Genomic DNA, 22269 nt, shown 5'->3' on the forward strand with positions numbered 1-22269 from the left:
CATGTTTGGGAAGACCTCCACCCACGACGTCGAAGACCAATTTCAACTATTATTCAATTTTGATAAGTAAATTTCTCTAAGATAAAAAATTATAGTACATAAAAAAAGGATTAAGTTGCTTGAATGCCTTTTTTTGGTGTAAATTGATTTTTTTGGGGTCAAACTTCATACAATGAATCTTACTACCAGTGTTCGTAAAATCAAACAGGAGTACTTAACCAGACATGGGCCCAAAAGCGGTTTAGCCAGCCTAATCGGTAAACCAGCCGATTCAACTATTCTAACTGAACATGTCCCAGCAAAAAAGTGTTGAACAAGTAAAAAAGATACAAAAAAAATCTACCAAAATATAAAAAACATATAAAGAATGATTAAAACAAAACACATTCAAATGAAGTTGAAAATTAATGAAAAATAGATTTTAACGAATCGATTTTTGAATTAAAATGAGTATTAATGACACAAACAATTTTTAATCTTTACCATAATATAAAGAATGTTAAAAAATGCATTACAAACCAAATTCTTTATTTTTGGAAATATATATATATATGGGAAAATATGAGATTAGCCCACTAGCTCATATGAACATATGAGCCCAACGGCCCATATTGAATATATATATATATATATATATATATTTTAAATACCAGTCGATCACCAAAACTGCCTAAAACCGGAATCGACCACTGGATAGTTCCGATCTAATCAAGCGATTAGCGGTTAGATCACTTGATTTTGCTAACAATGTTTACAACCTAACCTGTCATGCAAGCCCAAAGTGTAAAGAATTGAAAGGGACTGAGAATGGGGTTGGGGTTGGGGTCGTGGTGGTAATACTAGTTGTACCCCAACTAAAGTCTATGCTTCTATTTTTACCTAACAAATTAAAAAACCACTAATGATTTAAAAAATAGGCTGTGACTAATCAATCACAAGGACTTTTCCCAAAAAGCAAAAAGCTAGAATTGAAAGGAAAAATTACATACCCCCAAATTGTAACTTAACATACCAACTTCCTCCCAAAATGCTTTTTAGATCACTCAATAAACTCTAATACTGTGTTTTGTATAGAGGTCCATGCCCTCTCTCTTATCCCTAATGCCCTCGAAACCCTACTCTCTTCTTCCCAACCCTAACTAACATAGCTTCTCTTTCTTTCCAACCCTAACATAGCTCTCTCTCTCTCCATACCAGGCCCAACCCTAACATAGCTTTCTCTCTCTCTCTCCAAACCAGCGCCAAATCCCGCCATCAAACCTCCCAAACTTGATCCCACTTCAGATCGCTAAAAATCAATAAAAAATTTGTAATGCGGTCCGGCAATACTTGTGACCGGTTGGGCAATTCTAGATGCCAAACCGGCACCGGTAGGTTTGACACTTTTGTGCGCCAATCCAGTAAGTTTTCCTATTAGGTCATTTCTAGTCCGACATTGGTTTTGCGACGGACCGGTATTGTATGATTTGGGTTTCAGTCAGGCAAGAATACGTGTCAAACTGTCTTTTGGTGATTTAGCGCCTGCTGAGAATGTGACTCCATGATGTATGTTTTCAAAGGGGCATTTTTATCCTTACACATGATTTTTTAACTTGGTGGTTTTCGCTATAAAATCTGGTTTTGAGGTCAAAGTTGTAATCCAAAAAGTTGTTGAGGGGAGAGGACGTATTGGATGTTGAGTAAGGGCGAGTTCAGTATTTTCCTGCAGGTCAGCAACTAGGTTTGTTTATTAGGACAAGTTTCTTAAAGTTATTGGGATCAAGGCTTCTTCTTCCCTTCTCTAGGGTTATGTTTTTGTTAATAGTGTTATTCCGTATGTATGTGGATGGTGTAGATTTAGCACAAATAAAAAAAAAAAGAACCGAGAATTCCTAGTGTCCTATGTCACGATATTCTAGGGTTAGGTTTTTGTTAATGTGTTATTCCGTATGTATGTGGATGGTGTAGATTTAGCACAAATAAAAAACAAAAGAACCGAAAATTCCTAGTGTCCTATGTCACGATATTCCTGACAGTCTCAATTCTCCTAATATTGCCCTTTTTTCTCCATTCTCTTCTTTAGTCTCTCTCCTCTCTCTTCGAAGCACGGTTGATTTATAAAATGAAGTTATTTTGGAGACCACTATATTGAATTTACAGCAAATAAATTGTGGAATTGGCCGTTTCTTTTAAAGATTTCGATTAAGTTGGGACAAAAACCCCGAAGATAAAAATTGCTAATTTGTTGGGCAACTAATCTCAGTAAATCAAACACACACTCTTTACCTCCCCTTCTCTCTCAGTATTGGAGAAAAAGAAAAAAAGTCTTAAATATCAACCAAGTAAAGCATTAGATGGAGAGGAAGAGGAAGAGATGATTTGAAATCTAAAAAAAAACGAAGGGAAAAAAAAAGAAGAAAATGAAGAATGAGTTCTTTCCCTCTTTTATTAGTTTATTTCTCTTTCCCTCTATTAATTCGTTTGGGAAGCCACAAAACCGTTTTGACTATCTTTTTTAATTTATTCTAATTGTATTTAGTAAGGCGTGTTAATTAAAGATTATCCAATCCTCGTCTCTCGCTGCCTCTTTATTATCTCTTATTGCTTTTTCTCTCTCCGCTCTCTCTTACTCTCTCTCCTCTCAAGGCCTGGGGAGCTTTTCCTAACCCCTCAACCTCTCCCTCCTTAACGCCTCAATCTCTTTTTGATATAGAGATGGCCTAATTAACCTCTTTTTTTTCAATTCTTTTATCTGAGTTCTCATCCCTTCTTCATCTTTTTTGTTGCACAATTTACTTTGAAGTGGCATATTATGGAAAGTTGGTATATGTCATTAATTTTTTTAGAAATGGAAGCGGTTTATACAAGGTTGCATGAGGTTTCGATACTCTATACTATTTATTTTATTTGGATGATATAGATTTGATATTTTTTTGAAGACAATATCAATACATAGCATGTCTTTTAAGATAATGTTCAATTTACACCGCCAAAATAAAGTGGATGATGTAGAATGATTGCAATTTATTTTTACAAATAATATTACAAACTTATATAAACATTTCCTATAGTAAAATACACTATTTTTTGGAAATTTAACGATCTACACTTTTTCAACTATTCCATTCACTCATCTTTTGACAGGTATTTAAAAAAAGAAAATGTTTTGATTGATTTGCATCCCTGTCAAAATAGATAAAGCCTCACCTTATAACTCATCGAAAGTTGCAATTCAATTATTGAAAAACTTTTACATTGATCATCTCAGCTTATAATATTATGGTCGTGCAAAAGAATTAGGATTGCAAGATCTATAAATAGTATATATTGTAACAAATATTTTGTAGACCGTACATTTCCCCCTAAAAATAAGTGTTCACATGTTATCAAGATTTGTACCACTTTTTGAGTTTTAAATTTATTGTCGATGTAGAAAATTGATTTTAGAGCCATCATGGATATTTTCTTTGTTGAAAATGCTTTCCCTTTATTTTTTTATAAAGCTTATGCAAACTTCATCCTTTAAAAGTTTAAAATCAAATAAAATAGAAAAACGTTTATAGAGCCGAGGCTCTAAATAATCAAATTAGAGCCCACATAAAAAATTTCACTAAAAGAGGTCATTTTGATGCCCAAATATTCTCAAATTGATCATCTCTACATCAAGATACATGGACATGAGAAAAAAAAAAAAGAATTTCAAATTTTAGAAATAATGCATCTTGCAACGCATTTTTGGACCGTCGATTTTAAAGATTTTCAAGTTTTTATAGATCTACTCGATCTACCCTATTTTTGAAGCTTTAAATTTTATAATTGAAGATGAAACATATTTTAAGGCTATCACAAATATTTTCAGTATTAAAACTATATATCTCGACACTATATTAAGGTGGGCTCTAGTTGTTTAGAGCCTCGACTCTATACAAACCATAGTTAGCAAGTTGGGGACTATCAATAAATCGGCTCACCATAAAATCGAAAACAAATCGTTTTTATTTTAAAAAGTTGAATAAAAAAATCAGGTAAAAAAAAACGGATCGGCAAAAATGCTATCTTTAATATATCATATTAGGCTAAAAAAAATCAGAGTAAAAAAATCAAATAAATTTATAATATTAGAAAATTTGAAATTTTAAAAAATAAAAATTATGTTAAAGCCATCAATAACTAAATCATCTATAAAAACTTTACTAGACTACTATAATTTAGTCAATTAATTTAAATGCCTCATGGCTCTAATGCATTCATCCAATATTAAATATATAATTAACTAGTATATACTAAAAACATATAAATCTAGCCATTACATATAAAAAACAAATATACTATATAAATTTATTTATTGAATATTTTAACTATACTATATAAATTTATTCATTAAATACTGAAACATCACACTTACTTTGCCGATACAAAAAAAAATACACAATTTTTTGTTTTCTCATTACAAGGATTTAACTATAGCATGGCGACTATGGTCCACCATAACTTTCGTTGAAGTAATATGAATTTAAAAGAGGCCCGTAAAAATTTGGTATTCACAACTGTGTTTACGGTTTCGAGAGAGGAGGAAGAAGAAAGAGAGAAAGAAGAATGTTACGGTTTAGCGAGAGAAGCAGGAAGAAGGAAGAGATGAAAATAGGGCTGGGCTCATAGCTAGGTTATAGAGAGAGAAGAAGGAAGAGATCATGGGCTTCACAAACCCTAATGTAAGAGGCCCTAACTGATTTTTAGAAAGAGAAAAAGAAGATGCTGATTTGGGATGGTTTGAAGAGGGATTTTCTCTCTGATTTGGGATGTTGTTTGAGAGAAAGCCCTAACTATACTGATTTGTCAAGGGGCCTTAACTGATTTTTAGAGAGAGAAAAGGAGGAGGGTTTTTTCATTTTATTGGGGAAACAGCAAGCAGAGCTGAAGGATTAGGTTTGGGGAGTAATCCTATATGTACAATTGCTTGCTCCTGTAAATTTACATTTTACACTATATTGTTTATCTTTGTTATCACATTATCAAAAACAAAATATTGAATACTTTGTACTGTAGTCACACTCTCTACTTCTCATTCATCAGTAAAATACTATGTTTTGAGCTCTAATTTGTACCATAAACAGCATTTCCATAAAAACAATTATCACAAATAATCACATAAATCTGTATGTATATGATTTTCTTTACACAATGATTTACTTTACAAAATGATTTGCTATAACAGTATTTCATTTACATAATGATTTTCCATAATAACGCTGAAATCTTCATCTATTTGTTTAAGTTTTTTTTTAAAAAAGGAAAAAAAAATTTATACCTTCAATCTGCAACTGTGGCTTTGAAGAACATAGTGGGGATAAAAATTTATATTTTAGGTTTTATTTTTGAAATCATTGTTTTTTTCAAAAGCATTAAAGTAGCAATGGCTGCAGTGCACAAAACAGGGAGAAAAAAAAAATCTTTAAAAAAAAATTATAGGTAAAAAAAGATGCGATTTTTTGGCCGGACGTTTTTAAGAAAACTACGCGACTTTTTCCCGACCTTTTCAAAAAGTCACTGTTTAAAACTAAACAGCGATTTGCTAACTATGATACAAAGCACACCTAATAAAATATAAATCAATTCTCGGTAGTTTTCATAATCTTCACATAATTAGAAATTCTTGTTACCGATTGATTTGAAAATCTGATTACCCACTCCTTCTCTCTCAACAGAGAGGAAGAAAGGCAAGAAGATGCAGTGTGTGATGATACACCAACCTATTGGTAGAAGCTTTACTGTTTTATCATTCCCTCGTCCTCACAAAACCCTGAAAGAAATCCATGTTTTTGCCCCAAAATTTGGGGTTTCAGTTCTATCACTTTTTAGGGTCTCTAATGGTGATTTACCAGTTAATGAAGCAAAGGTCGGGGCTGATAGATTTGGAGTAAAAATTGTAGATGAGGAGTTGCTCCCAAATGCCACTAAGAAGAGGAGAAACCCTAATTTTAGAGGTGGGTTCAGCTTGGGTGTTGACATTGGCGGCTCAAGAACTGGCGTGGCAGTGAGCAAAGGCTTTGTTCCTCGCCCTCTCACTGTAAGAATCTCTCTCTCTTTCCTCTTAATTGGGAGTTATTTATAATCACTTCTTGCTTCATTTTGATTGTGGGGGTTTCTGAGTGGGTGAATTACCTTACCTTTCGTTTAAATCAATGAGTGGTTCTATTCACTGTTTGTTAAAAAGAACATTGAGCTTTGAATTGAATTGGGGGTTCTTTCTTGTGTTTGAAATTGCTGTATTGCTTGACATTTGGAATTTTTTGGCTTATTTGTGTTATTGCATCTGATTCTTCCTTGCATCCATTTTGATTTTGGACTGACAAGCTGTTTATTTTTCCTGTCTAATTTGAAATTTTGGTTTCTTACCCTCGTTTTTTCTTGAATTGGGGTTTAGCATAGATTGCATTGGATGTGAATAGGCTTGCAAAACATCCAAAATGCAAGAAAAGGTTGAGAACTATGTTAAAAAATTAAATTTTGTTGTAAACATTCATCAATGGCTGCAAACCTGTAAGTAACAAAGGAACCAGTTCAGAAACCAGAGATGCAGTGAACCAAAATTCAGAGTATATGATCTCCAAAGCAACTAAGGTGTGTTTATTAGTACGAAGAAATAGGAAGAGCTTGTGCAGGATTGTTGTATGCCTAGAATTGGGATACTATTTAATACCAAACTAATGTTCCTGTTGATCCAGCACACACTTATTTCATTGGTTGCTAAATATATGCCTTTACCTATGTCTAATCATTCCTGAATTTGGTTGGTCATCTTCATGTTATTTTTTTTGCAAAAACTATGATGAAGTGAATCCAATTGAAAATGGATAAGAGGTGTACCCTCCATTGTAGTATGCTACTAGGAAGATACAAAGGGAAATAGACACTGCGTAATATTAGATCATATGCTATACACTATGTTTGCAGTATCGTGTCATCTCCCTCTTACTTTCAAGTGGTGGAGATGATCAATTAATTGCACACTATAGATATAGTGTATAAAGCTTACTTTTCTAAAGATGAAAATTTGCAGCTCGAGCATTTACCTCATCTTTTTGCAAAGTATCTCATTGCTTTCATGTTAATGGGGACCTTTTCACCTAGGTACGTTGTTATCCTCTATTGATGAATTTCCCATTCAATATTAGGTTTCTTATGCTCTAAAGCTGGAAGAATTTAAGGAAATTTCTTCTGAAGTGTGTGCCTAATACAACTTATGTTAAAAAATTCCACATTTATTCCATCAGAAAAAAGGTTCCAGATTAGCAATTTTCTTTTGGCTACATCCACATTTAAATTTTGGCAAGAGTGCATTTTGAGATTACCTTGAATTTGTTGAACCATATGTGAACTTTCATTTTTCCATAAGTTTGATTTTGATCATACATTTCAAATATGAAGGATTACTGTTGGTACATTATGCTAACCGTCCTACCATGAATGCTCTTGACAAACTGCACAAGAACAACACTGATAAAATAGTTGTTATTTATTTGTTTGATTGTTACAACTTTGAACACCTATATGTCTAAAGGGGTAAGAGACCAGCTTTGAAATTTTCCGATTTTGACCAGGCAAGACACCCCTGAATTAATTACACGTCCGAAAAATGCATCCAGTGGTCAAAATAACAAGTTTCTTTCCTTATTCTTATAGATTTTAGGAACATATGTAACATAAAAATCATATTATTGTGACAGATCAAAAGAATAATAACCACAAATGAAACCAAGGTCATCCTCATAGCCATACTGTAAGTGCTCTTAAATGTAGAACAGGACTCCTCATGTATAGAGAACTATTCTAGACAGAATTTCATAATTAACAGTTAAATATGGTCCACATGAGAAGACTTTGTACCCCCAACTATGTGAATGCATCTTCCCCGGTCATCCTTTGTACATGGAAACTCTTAATTTCAAATTTAGATAATGGAATAACATCATATCCTCTCTCTGATGAATAATACTCAAGTGCAATTTTTAACTATAAAAATACTCAACTAAGGAACCGTCCAAAACATATATGGGAACATATATGGGAACATGCACAACAGATATCAGATCAAGCATGTGTTCCAGGACAACTAATATAATAGCAAAAGAGTACCAGAAAGATCCTTCGCAAAATAAAAGTAAACAGATTAAAAAAAAAAAAAAAAGAGTATCGAAAAATTAGAAGACTTTTTTGTTCATAGCCGCAATGAATAAGTCAACACTTTTTTGTTCTCTGGGTATATGTGGAAGTTTAAGAAAACCATCCATGATGCCTAACTCCTGATGAAATTCAGGTCGAAAGCAATCCAATTTGTATTGGTCAAGGTGTTGTGAATATCCATGTTATCGAAACTTGAAGACATATGAACTCAGTAAAAGTTGAAAAAGTAGTTCAAGAATGTACTAGGCAGTATGTCTTCAAGGATATGAGAGGCATAAAAGTTGGAAAAGTAACTGGTGAGGCCTCTGCCTCACCCAGATAGTATGGCACCCCCTCATATCTCTATACTTTGGATCATTGAGGACTTCAAAATCTGCAAATCCATTCCTGTTGACCCAAATCCTTAAATAAAATGGATTTGGAAGCCAAAAAATGCTCGTCTTGATTGCCATCTCAACATGTGATTTAGACCGTCCATGTCAAAAGCCCCTAGATCAGTCAGATTTGCACCATTTTAGGAGCTCCAAATTCTTTTTTTTTAAAGGATGCTCCAAATCCATTTTTCTAGGGTGGGAATGAATTTACCAGGTTTAGAATAAGTTTTGGGGCTCTTAATTCATCATAAAGATGGTATAAGGAGGGCTTTATGGTGTTGCGTTAGAGCGCCTCATGCTAACACTACCCAAAAAAATAAATGCAGAATCCCAAGCTTGTCATCAATCATCTCATATTCTGATGAACCATTGCATACTGTAAGCTTCACAAGGGAAGAGAATTGCATAAAGAGATTTGGCCCAAGGACAACTCATGTTAATAATTGGTCTAACACAATAATGCAGGATGAGAAATCACAACAGATTCCACGAAAAGAATAGCAATATAACATTCATTTTGATATGTCCAATGATATTATTTCAGGACAAGGAATGTATGCAGAGGCACTATTAGCTTATGGGGAATGACAATGTATTATTTGTATGTGCAATGAAATGTAGGATTCATGAGTTAAGGAAAAGTTGGGATATTTGCACCACTGTCTTTAATTTCGATGGAACTTTGTTCTCCATTATCTTAGCTATATAATGCAAAAGAAAAAAAAAAGAATAATTTTTCCTAATAAAATGAGCTCTCGAAGACATTGTTACACCATTCTAGTATTCCACATGCCTTTTAGGATGAGTCCAGCATGACTGGTGTGGACTTTATTAAACGTAGATATGCTATTGTCCAATAGCCTGTGGAAAAACTCTACTTGTCTGGGTCATCACGGTCTATTCAAATTGTGGATGAAGCAGAGAGAGTAGAACCTATCGTTGGGATTCATTTCCTCACCGTTGCTGTCCATCATTATAGTGGGGCGCATAGTTTCAAAAAGAGCTTGGCAGGTCTTGGGCGGCCTGGGGGTCCAGGTCACCCAGAACCTGGGCGGCCCAGTTGAATCCAAATAAGGATTCTGGCATTCTGCAGTTATGTCAGTATCAGTTATATGTATTGCAGTACATAATTCAAATTATACTACATATTATTTAGCATTTAGCACACACTCCATAAGCATAGCCATAATCCATAAGTCGGTTCATATTCCATATCAAATTACTAAAGCAATAAAAAAAAATCACTTATTTTGAATTTGATTGCTCAATCTTCAAATTTTCACCTCAAAGATACTTCTAAATACTCAAAATCTTCTAAAAAAACCCTAATAACTTTGCAAAACATCAAAAAGTAAATATAATACCAATGGGTGATGTTTTGATCAATTTTTGTTAACTTTGAGTGACCCTTCGATTCTAAAAAATTCACCACAATCTAGTTTTTTTGGGGGTTTTCTCTCTCTAAATTTGGCTTCAACAAGTTTTAGGTTTCAAATGAATGTAAAACCCTAATTTTTTGCCGTTAAAAACAAAACAAAAAGACAAAAAATACCCTCACCGAATGGTTTTTCCGCCCATGGGTGGGGCGCAGGCCCTGGGCGCCTGCCTAGGGGTTCCATATTGCCTAGGCGGGGGATCGACCGCTCAGATTGGCTGCCTAGGCCTGGGTGATGCGCCCAGGCCTTCTGGACCCCTAAGCGCTGGGCGGTCCGCTTTTTGAATCACTACAGGGGCGTGATAACTCATTAGACTGGTTTTCCATAATTTACTGGATCATAGTATATTTTCCTAAATAGATATGCTTCATTCTCATTATTAGGCCCTCTGTATTAATGTTTCTACTTGGAAAGTCATTCGTCTTTCAAGTGCAATCGTAGTTTTTTCTATTCCATAACCCTCACTTGTTCTTGCAGTGTATTCTTTTTGGAGGGGCTTGTTCTTTTCCTTGGTTTAGGAAGCTGCTTTCTTTAATTTGTAGTATCGAGTCTTCATCTTTTTTCATTAGAGACTGACTTTTAGACTTTGCTAGAACTTTTCAGGTTTTGGAGCTTCGCGGGCACAAGCTGGAGTCTCGTCTTCTTGAGATTGCAGCACAAGAGGTTCTTATATTTTGGAATAACTGTGATTGCGATTTCCAGTTGTTTATTTATGGTGGACAATGAAAATTAATGTCACACAATAGAAAGAAACTGTGGTATTTCATGAAAGAGGGAGCCAACACAAGTTTGCAAACACGATAAAGTTAATCTATAAATGGTTAATCTATAAATGATTTCTATGTCGTGACACATTATAGAGGTATTTTAAGTCAACACTTGATTCCACTAAAGTAATAGTTTCACTGTCCATCCTTTCACTGGACAGTGACTCCCAATGGATTATCTTTACCATTACCCAGTGGGTTACTTCATGTTGTAATAGACCGGTTTCCGTTTTTTCATTGCTTAGTTTGTAATATGATTTTTAGTTAATTTGTTGGTAACAGACAAAAATGACATGCAAAATAGACAAGGGATTATTGAATAGTGGTAAACATATGTGAAAAACTTGACTCTACTCTAGTTATCAAAGTAAAGGATAAGTCAAGCTTACCCTGGCACACACGCATTTGGGTAGCCTTTGAATTACGACTCGCTTTCATTCGTCTAACAATGTCGGCAACCTTTATGTGTCCTTTGCCAAAAAGATCATGCAAGTTGTTTTAGTGTTTTGTGGTATTGGCAATGTGCTGAGATCAATGGATCCTTTATTGCCTCCTGCTTGAAGAAATTTCAGGAGGCAGATGAGCTTATAATTGGGATTCCAATATCAGGAAATGGAAAGGAGACATCAGAATCAAATAAAATTCGTAGCATTGTTGGAAGGCTTGCTATTCAGGCTGCAGAGAGGTGATCTTCTTTCCTCATTCGTAAGAAGTAATTTTTGTTCTCTCAAATGGTTGTTATTTAACTTTCATAAGTAATATGAATAATGCCGCGAAGCATTCATGCTTGTTCCATGCCAAGAGAGGATAATTACTCATTTTGAATCAATTTTTAGCGCGCCACTTTGGCCTCACTCTCCCGATTTTTGATATGTTGGTTTATATTGTTTCTTTGTGTGGTTTACGTTCCAAGCTTTTGTAGGAGAAACCATGGTTTTTTTTTTAAAAAAAATCTAAGTTGGTTACTACTGCGTTATATAACTTGGATTAAATACTTCCTTGAGATTCTTATTTTAAATCAGTGACGATCTTTTTACTTAAACGGTGAATTGTCCTGGGTTCGTAACAACATGAGGATTTTATTAAGAAATGTCACTTTCAGATCACTATGGATGATGTCGCCATCTACATGTGGAAGACCATATTACAAACCTCTACGTAGAGGGCCTGAAAAGCTGTTGGCTATTATTTTACCCAAATTTATGGAAAAGAAGAGTTTTAGCTCTACACATTAGTCTATTTGAATTCTGGCTCTACTCCTGATCCTGGTTTTTGGCATACAATTTTAAATGCTTGTGAAGTTTGGTAGTGTATGAGGTCATAAACAAATGTGGGAAGCAACCTATCCTTGTTTTAAAACTTTGAATCTTTATTTTGGAAGGTGCAATTTCTATTTGTTATGCAATCAGGGGAACGAATTTTATGAGAACAGAAGATGCTTGCATGTTTTTTATCTATGAGTTTGTGTATCCATGTTTGTTAAATTCACCTTTGGTGCTTTTATCGGCTAGTAGCCTCTCTACTAGTTCAGAAAATGTGTTATAACTTTATCTCTTTGTTCACAGGGGTTGGAGAGTATATTTGCAAGATGAACATGGGACATCACAGGAGGCTCTGGATTTGATGATTGATATGTAATAACTGTTTGTAATTAGATTATGTTGTTCTCCCTTGTTTAAAAAAGCTTAACGGTTTAGATTTATAGAATATATATTGGTCTAAGAAGGGTGAGGTCCTTAAACTTTCCCTTAACCCGTCCCAAGCTCTGAAAAAAGAGGTGGGTTGTGTTAGGTAGCAGCCAACGTAAAATTTTGCCAAAACTTTCTATGAGTCCTTAGCCGATCCCAAATAGTTGAGAAAAAAGCTCTGATAAGAGCATTTATAGGATATTTATTGGAATTATTTAATAATTGGGATAAGGCTTTGCTGATGAGGATGCGAAAGACATTAGCATATTTCTAAATTAAGCAAGTCATGGATGAATTTGCATTTCTCCACAGATTTCATTCTCTGGAAACTTCTTTCCTATCTCTTGCAATTTACTTTGGCCAGTCCTTACCGTCTGTGTTGTCTTAAGTTCGTCCCATGTTCCAGAAATGATAAGTACATTGGCTCTTAGCTTGTTACTAAATTACTTTATACTGACTATTGACATCTTTTGTTAACATACATCACTCAAATGGGTAGAATCTCTCTCTCTCTCTATTGTTGTGTTTCGCCTGAAATTCATAGTTTGGTAATCAATGTCTGGTAATCTGTATTGCTTGGCTGCCACACATTCATCATCATCGTTGTTATCATGATGTTGACTATTTAGTCCTTGTTTTCAGGGGGGTAAACAAGTCCAATAGAAAGGATCGAGTGGATGCCTATGCTGCAATGGTATGTACTGTATTCTTCCTACATTTGTTAAAGAGATTGGATGATAATTTAGATCTGTATTTGATAACTAATGTTAATTATATGAATGTGGGTCTTGTGGAAGTAGATGGTGTTGCATAGATATTTTGCATCTTCAGGATGTGAAGTTGAGCTCGTTCTTCCAAAGAGTTTGGAACTCCAAGAAAAGCTCAGGAGAGGGCCTCCTAAGGACCTAGATTTCTTAGGTGATGATGAATTTTGTGCGAGATTTGATGATTTCTCCCATGATTGAAAGGAACCATGCCATGCAACATATGCTATAAAAAGGCCGGTGGTTTATGGATCGACAGTTGGGATCTCTCAAATGTGAATTGGTAATTGAGATGCAGAGCCCAGATGCATTTGAAATGCATTTGAAAGGAGTCTTATGAGAGTTCCCCATCCCCTACTCTTTTCCTCATTTGAGAATTTTTTTGTTGAATCATCATCATCATCATCTAAGTTTTATCCCAATTAATTGGGTTCCGCTGTTTAGGATTCATGATGAGATGTGGCAAACCTTTGTTGTATATTATTGCTTATTACCTTAGGCTCGGAGTTTTATGGGACCCCCTCTCTTTCTAATGAATATGTGAGGGGGGATCCTCTCTGTCTTTCTATGAATCCTTGAGGGAGATCTTGATCGTTTGAAGCCCTACATAAAGAGAGAACTTGAGACAAGTATCTCGTCTCACAAGAGAGATCACAATGAGAAAAAATTGTAGAAATATTGATCATTTTAAGCCCACATTGAGAGAGAGAGCGTGTGTGTACATTGAGGCAAGTGTCTCAACTCATCTCTCATCGGAGAAAGAAGATAATAATATACAAGCTAGGGCTGATAGAGGGTTGGTTGGCCTGGCCCGTAGGCTCGGCCCAAAAAAAAATAAGGCTTGGGCTGCAAAATGTCGCATGACTGTTGGGCCATTATGGCTTGAGGAGAGGGCTAGGTTGGGTGTGGGCTAGGTCCACAACAGGGCTGGCATGGCTTGCCTTTTTTTTTTTTTTTCTTTCTTTTTATTTTTATTGTATTTGGACCGGGCTGCCTCAGCCTCTCCCTAAATGTTTAGGGCCAAGCTTGGGCCAAGGCCTCTTCATCCATGTTTGGGCTTGGTGGGCCTTATGCTGGCACTATATTGACTAGGGCCAGGGATGGCTTGGTCCAAGCTTGCCCCCATTTAGAACCCTAATGCATGCCTCTCACTAATACAATTAGGGGCATATCCCATAATTTTATTAGGTACAATGTACTTTTTTTTTTTTTTGGGTAAGTTAGTAGGGGAGAAAGCTTTTTACCGGTTTTCCATTAATAACTAAAAATAGAAAGCTTACAACTCTTTACTTTACAACCCTAAAGTAGGGAACCTGTGGTAGATCATGAGTTAAAGTAAACCAGATAAAATCTGGTGGACGAGAACGCCAAACAATAGCTTCTTGATGAGATGTAGCTTTTTTGGAAGAATAGGGTACAACGTACTTGAAATATCCAAAAACTCAATGGAAATAAATATGACATCTAACATACACCTTTGGTTCTTTGGGAAAAAAATTTGTAGGAAATGGTATTGTAGTGAAATTGTTTGTTTTTGGTATTTGGGTCCAAGATCTAGGCTATTATGACGGTGATCTAGGATGGAATTTGTGTTTTTTTTAGACAAAAAATCGTTTTCTCTATTTTGAGGCCAAAATGGGAAATCAGATAAATGTATTTTCATGTCTTCACTAAAGTCTTTTTCCCCATCAATTTTCCTTCACGAAGCTGAAGCCCTGCTTACCTAAAACACACACTCTCTCTCTATCTCTCTCGGCCCCCCTCCTCCTACAGTGGGGTTGTTAACTCAGACCCAACCCGACGACGTCTAACCAGACTCAATCCGACCAGGTTTGGGTCTTGAAATGAAAATTTGTAACAAATATTAATTTATAGAGAAAATTACAAAATACACCTTAAAATGAACTATTTATAGAACTTATCTCCATCCAATTTTTTCTCACACTTTTTTTCCCCAAACGACCTTTGCTCGTAAAAGCCCCCAAAGGTAAAAAGTTCTTAATTTTTGGAAGGAAATACCTTTCCTGTACAAACCAAATCAATTCGCGATCTCAAGTATAGTGCCGGAGTGAAGTATATTACTGTCGGAGTGGAATGTCAAGAAGTACTACTGGAGCAAGGTGTTACATTACTAGAGCGTTGTGGCTCTAGAGACTTCATTGGCAGAGCATTGTGGCTCTAGAGACTTCATTGTCGGAGAGTTGTGGCTCTAGAGACTTCATTGCCGAAGCGAATTGTTGGAGCACGGATTTTCATTGCCGGAGTGCGTTTCTCAGATTGTCGGAGCGTTGTGGGTCAGACAAACGATTACCAGAGCACACACTGGTACTGTTGTACCGCTCATTTAGAATGCCGGAGCCACTCCTTTATCGCCAGAGCGCTGTGGCTCCAAAGGCTTCATTGTCGGAGCATGTAGTAGCAGAGCGCAGTTCTCAGTATGCCGGAGCCATGCGGGTCACACAAAGCACTGTCGGAGCCTCACATTGTGACTGCCGAAGCATGGATTCGGACTGTCGGAGCGCAATCCTCCATTTTCGGATCGTTGTGGTTCCAGAGGCTTCATTGTCGGAGCGGATTGCTGGAGCGTGTAGTAGCACTGCCGGAGTGAGGTATCGATATGTCGGAGCGTGTGAGGAAGACAACACTGTTGGAGCGCATGTCTTTAATGCCGGAGCGTTGTTCTCCATTGCCGGAGCATTGTGGCTCCAGAGGCTTCATTGCCGGTGTGTATACTTTCACTGCTGGAGTGTGCTATCATAATGCCGGAGTGCTGTGGATCAGTCAAAGCATTGTCGGAGCGTACATTGGTACTGTCGGAGCGAGTGTCTTTACTGCCGGAGCGCAATCCTCCATTGCCGGATCGCTTCAGCTTTAGAGACTTCAGTGCAGAAGCTAACTGATGGAGCGTATAGTTGCACTGCCGAAGCGTGTAGTTGCACTACCAGAGCGTTTAGTAATGGTGCCCTAGTCTTCTCAGTGATATCCATTGTAATAATGGGTCATGAGTCATGAAAAAATCATGTAATACCACATGGTTGACCTTTATTAATATGGGCTTATGATATTTTCCTATTGGAATGGTAATTGTATTTGCCAAACTACTTTTTGGTATTTTGCATTTCCTTTCAAGATTACATCGCTATATTCGCTGGTTATGCCAACCAAGAGATGCATGCCCCTCGTCAAAGTGCAACTTCAATCATTCATTCAAGAGATCTCTCATTTATGTAACATACCCTTCATTGAACATTTGTTTCAAACATTCATATAAAATAAAAAAATACATATCAAGCTCAATATCAAAATATAACCAACCATATCATTTACCTAACATCTGTTTCAAGCATACCGATCAAATCCAAAACATACATATGAATGATGATCAATATCAACCATATTTTTTTACTTAATATTTGTTTCAAATATACATATCCAAGACAAAAAAAAAAAAAAAAAAGTCAATTTCTCTATCGTAAATTCCACCTCGATTCCTCTTGCAACACTGACGCTTGAAAGTGATAAGCTTTTTGCTTTGTTCTTCTATCATCGTCATGCTCACTATCACCATCATCTCCTCCAGCATCATCAACTTGTTCTCTATCATCTCCTCCTCATCATCATCCTCTTCTCCATCATCTCCTCCTTCATCGTCATCTTCTTCTTCATCATCCTCTTCTCTATCATCATCATCTTTTCCGTCATCATCCTCGACACCTCTCTCCACAGAAGTGTTATTCAGTAGCAGATCATGAGCCGCCTGTACATAACCTCTGGATTCCCCGGTTAATACATCATTATTAAGTGCAGCTTGTAGCAACTCTATACAGATATGTCACTACAAGTAGATAGTTAAAACAAACAAAATTGATCATTAGATATATATTTCATAATTTTAAGATATATTAAAACGATAAAATAAAAAAATACATATAATAAATATTATACCAATCTATTATCTTGGGATTGGCCTACGGATGGCTGTACATGCGATTGGCTTGCGGAAGGCTGTACATGGGATTGCGACTGCTATGGGGGGCAAAATGGTGTTTTTCCTTGCATAAACATATTGTACCAGGCCATGTACTCTTCTGTAGGTACTCCACCAGATTTATCTAAGGCTGCCTTAACAACGTTACGTTATCGTTGTTTCCAATCTTTTATCTGCTTACCCAATTCTACAGTCCAATTTATGGGGTATACACCGACCTTCTCCCTCCTATCCCACTTGGGTGGCGTAACAGGAACACCTTGCATCTTCTCAAATTGTCGCAATACGCGATTAGGCATGTAATACTCTGCAATGTCGAAACTAATGAGATATGATTGACACATGACGTACTCTGCAATTTCCTGCGACTCTTCATACGGTTGCCAGGTCACCTACAAAACAGCATGAGATATTAACAACAAGGAAAGATATTCTTAATAAATTATCTATATTGAACGAGATATTATCTACTACATTATATGCACACAAGCCTATCACTAACCATATTGAAGGAGATATTATCAAATGAGATGTTTTTGTGACATGCTTGTTTCTTCCACATGCAAGCCTTAAGCATCTCTAGGTTGATGACCAATGCAGGCTTGGTAGCTAGAGCTCGAACATGATCATAGATTCAACACTGTAAGAAAAGAAAAAAAGTTGGTAGCCACAGAATTTGTAAGATTGTAAATATATATAATAGAAATAGTGAGAAATACCTGTAGTAAGGTCGCTTACCCACTAAAATGATTATTTTCCCCACCTGCGACCTTGGACAATGAACAATATAAGAAAGCAAGAGTCGCAGCACCCCATGCATACTTCCATGCCTTATCAAAATCTCGAAACAATTACAGATATATTGAAAGTGTCGATCCTTTAGATGAGTCGGCAAATATAGTTGTTCCAACTAAATAAATGAGATATGCTCATGTGCGTTGCGTGAGTTATAATTTGGTGCGTTTTTTTGATAGTTGACTAAATCTACTCCTCAATCATGTATGATTTAGACACACCGGGGTGACATCTTTAGGGCAATCTCTTAGATACTCCTTGACAAAAGAAATATAGTTTTCAGGCCTGATGACGGTTACAGGCTCACCCATCACATGTATCAATAATATCTACCATACATCATATTAGGTTGGACCCATTTCACCGATGCTTAAATGTACAGTATTCGTGTCCTTGCACCATTTCCCTATAAATGCCCTCACTAGGTTGCAATCAATATGTGAGACCCCAATATCCATTAATGGGCTCAACACAGTCTAATGAATTAGAGGTACCTGTCATTGATCGAGCTTCCATTTTGTTAAGGCTTGAGTTGATTCATCAATACGAAGTATGTTTATCTCCTAAAATGAAAATTAACAAGAAATTATAATAGTTAGTCACATGAGAAATACCTAACTAATGTAAACCATTAACTAAAACAAATAGACCATCGTACCTCATGCCTTTCACCTGATAAAGTGGATGGCTCCCATGTGCTCTTCGTTGTTCTGGGTCTTGCATTGCTAATTATATTTTCATAATTGGCATAAAAAGTTAATCACAAATAGCATATCCAATAAGAAAATAGATAGAACATTGGCATATCCAATCCAATTAAAAAAAAGAGAACAGTAGCATATCCAATAAAAGAGAGAGAGAAAAGTGATATACCCAATATATGTACTGACAAAAATATATGTACTGACAAAACAAAGAAGATAACTAGAAAAAGGGAGAGAAAGTGGCTACTCAAAATTTCCCACAAGTGGGTGCTTTACAATATTTGTACTGAACAAAGAAGATAACTAAAAAAGAGAGAGAAAAATGGCATATTCAATATATTTACTAATTAAAAAAAATGCCTTCAAGTGAGTGTTTTACATGTTGCCATATTGTGACCAGTTCCTTTGTACCTACTACAGTGAATAGGTCGCATTGATACGTCCTGTGACTCGATGCGTTTCTTTTTAGGACTCGATGCCTTTTTTTTTAGGTCGGGCAAGGGGCTATCATGGGTGAGGTGGAAGTACTCTTATTACATCTAGAGAAAGTTGTCCACACATACGCCCAGATATATCAATCAAGATAACTGGCACGATAGATTCGGAATATGTTTCACGAAACTTTGCAACCGTGAAATAATCTTCACAATAGTCGAAGGGATCCCTATTCATCCATTGAAGGGCTTTACAAGTATGTTTGCAAGGTAAGCCCGTAATTTGCCAACCCCGACATTTACATTCTCGTGCAATTATATTTACCTTATAATTCATGCAATCACCCCTGGTTTCAAACATTGCTCCACTTGACATAGTGACCGCAACAGAAAGAGATTGCTTTATGATATTTATTAGTTCTTTTTGTGCGTGCGGGGTAAGTGTTGTGGTCCAAGTTTCAGCTTCAAAGCTGCAGGTGGCCATTAGTTTCATGATTTGTCTTCTAATCAAGTCAACGCACTTGAGAATTGGCATGTCACGTGCTTCTAGAATCCACTTGTTATATGACTCAGCCACATTGGTTGTTACTTGATTATATCCTTTACCCCTGAAGAGTGATGTGGCCCAATGGTTTGGTGATGCTTTCACGAACCACTTGAATGTGACCTTCGAAATTGACTTAATTTCACTCATATTGTCAAAATACTCTTGTGGCATGTATGCTCTACCTGCTTTGACAGTATTTTACAACTGCCTTCTTAATATCATTAGGTACATCTTTTACTTCCTTCTTGAAATTCTCCGTTAAATGACGCTCACAGAAGGCATGATGAGCATTTTAAAAAACTTGACAGACAATATCAACTAGGCTAGGGTGTCTATCAGACAAAAAAGTGATTTCACGATCTGTCCTAATAACAATATTTAGAGATTCTATAAACCACAACTAGTTGTCGATACTTTCGGCATCCACAATAATTAATGCAAGAGGAAACATTTGTTCTTCCCCATCAAGTGAATTGGCAGCAAGTAAAGTTCCAAGGTATCGTGCCTTCAGTGATGTCCCATCGAGAAATATTAGTGGACGACATCTACTTTTGAAGCCACATATTGAGCCATAAAGCTTAAGAACATTCGACGAAATCTGCCATCTTGCCATACTTGTCCTGTCGCATAACTACCAGGATTATTCTCCATCACTCGGTTTACATATGCGGGTAACTGGTTGTATGCCTCATCTTACAAACTATGTATGTCTTTGATGACCGTTTCTTTCCCTCGTCAAGCTTTGCAATAAGGTATTTCTAACCCATAATCTCAAGACAAATCATTCATGATTTCTTTAGCCTTGTACTGCGCAGTGTCACTTAATTTATCAGTGATTAATGATGTAATAAATTTTTTTGATGCTCTTCTCTGTACATCATTGCTTGTCCCAATATTACATAAGTGCTATTTTTTCCATGTTTTGATGTTAAAGACATTCGTCCTGCCAAACTTCGAAGCATATATCTCCCATTTGCATCCATCACCCTTGCATTTCGCCCTTATACGATACCCCTCATTTTTAATAAGACGGTAAGTGAAATGGTGTGCTATAGCAAATTTGCTAAGGGCTTCTCGGAAGTCATCCATAGATTCAAATTGTTGGTCTATATCGGTAAGTGCATGCTCCCATGAACTAAGTAAGCTTGGTGCATTGTTTTGTTCGAAACTAGAGACCAAAACATTAGAGGATTGGAGGGGGTCTGACCTCTTCGATTGCCCTAGGGTTACGTGAAGTACTTCCAACCCTTTGTTCACTCCCATCAAATACATAAACCAAGATATTATTTTCGCCTTCATGTGCATTCAACATCCTCTCAATGTCATTGTCAATGAATAAATTCACAATAAATCTTCTATATTTCGGGACAAAATGCCTCAATGATATCAAGTGTATGTCTAGCGAGAAACGCTCTGCTACGTATTTTCGTAGGTCATCTAACCTAATTCTACTTTCAATCATAATGTACATGCATCACCACCAATATAATCCAAAGTCCCATCGATATTTGATTGGAGTTCTCCACCACAAATACAATAAATCAATCTTCTATGACTCAATTGCTTTTGTCCTGCACAAGATTTGTAATAATTTACACCCCACAAATAAACAAACCCAATGATTACCTGAATACAACACTAATGACTTTATGGATATAAACATATACTGCTAAGAAATGATTCCAATGCATTTAAAACCCAATCCTAAAGTTCTTGTAGATAAGCAATACCATCTCTAAGCTACAGTTCAATCTAACAATATAGATAAACACAATTGTGAAGCAAATGAGTTAAAATCAAAATTGTTGCAATGGCAGTAGGAAATAAAAGCAATTGTGATGCAAAGGAATTGCTTCGTGGAAATAATTGAGCATAGGTGTTCACACAAGCAATTCTTCAGTTAATAGACGATCATTGTCAAATAATCTAAAACCCATTTCCAAAGAACAACAGTAAATTCATTCACATGTTCTCTTCTAGTAAGTTCGCTTTCAACACTTTTTGCATTTTTACACAATGTGCATGCAATTTTTTTTTTTTGAGAACTTACATATAATTAACTCCACAATGTGCATACAATTAGAATTATAAAATGGTAGAATTGAACAGAAATAAAGTCCAATTAGTATCTCATCTAGTCATTATACAATAGCTATCTCACCCTAATCATCACTCTCAGTGTCAACTTCATCCTATCTCACCCTAATCCTCACTTTAAACGAGTCTCCTCTGCCAATCAGCTCGCACATACTCAAACTCATATCGTAGTTTCATTAAAAATTGTCAAGAGCATGATTGTTGTTCAAGTTTGAGCAATATTGCATATGGGAGTCTATTTTGTGACAAATAATACTTCGGAACAACCAATCCCAAAAAATCAAACAACCAATCCCAAAAAATCAAAGAAGTATCCTAAGCTCCCAATTTTACTAAAAATAATGGAACCTAAGGCAACTAAGAACTCACATGCAAGTACACCAGGGAAAGCCCAAATGTAAGGATGGTAGAGAGGGCTACAAGTGCAATAGTAAAAGAGACTCATGTACAAAGTACACCAAAGAAAACCCAAATGCAAGGGATGGTAGAGAGACAAGTGCAACAATAAAAGA

At 36.1% G+C, this 22269-nt stretch overlaps 1 protein-coding gene across 12 annotated transcripts; it reads left to right on the forward strand.

Annotated features, from left to right (window-relative positions):
* Window positions 1-4678: 4678 nt before the first annotated feature.
* LOC18428790 (uncharacterized) lies at window positions 4679-13690 on the forward strand. 12 transcript variants are annotated; one of them, XR_016048081.1, is made up of 7 exons: window positions 4679-4944; window positions 5685-6046; window positions 10577-10636; window positions 11350-11425; window positions 12306-12374; window positions 13071-13122; window positions 13229-13690. XR_016048081.1 is itself a non-coding variant. In XM_020663979.2 (7 exons), exons 2-7 carry the CDS (start codon window positions 5705-5707, stop codon window positions 13391-13393), a joined length of 810 nt encoding a protein of 269 aa, XP_020519638.1. In that variant the 5' UTR covers window positions 4679-4944; window positions 5685-5704; the 3' UTR covers window positions 13394-13690. The 12 variants fall into 12 exon arrangements, 8 of the variants coding, with proteins under 8 accessions (XP_020519638.1, XP_088712564.1, XP_020519637.1 ...); XR_016048080.1 differs by having other exon boundaries at window positions 4679-4926; XR_016048079.1 differs by having other exon boundaries at window positions 4679-4905.
* The last annotated feature ends 8579 nt before the right edge of the window (window positions 13691-22269 follow it).

Source organism: Amborella trichopoda, chromosome 13 (genome assembly GCF_054954075.1).
Source record: "Amborella trichopoda isolate Santa Cruz 75 chromosome 13, AtrichopodaSantaCruz75HAP2 v2.0, whole genome shotgun sequence".
NCBI lineage: Eukaryota > Viridiplantae > Streptophyta > Magnoliopsida > Amborellales > Amborellaceae > Amborella > Amborella trichopoda.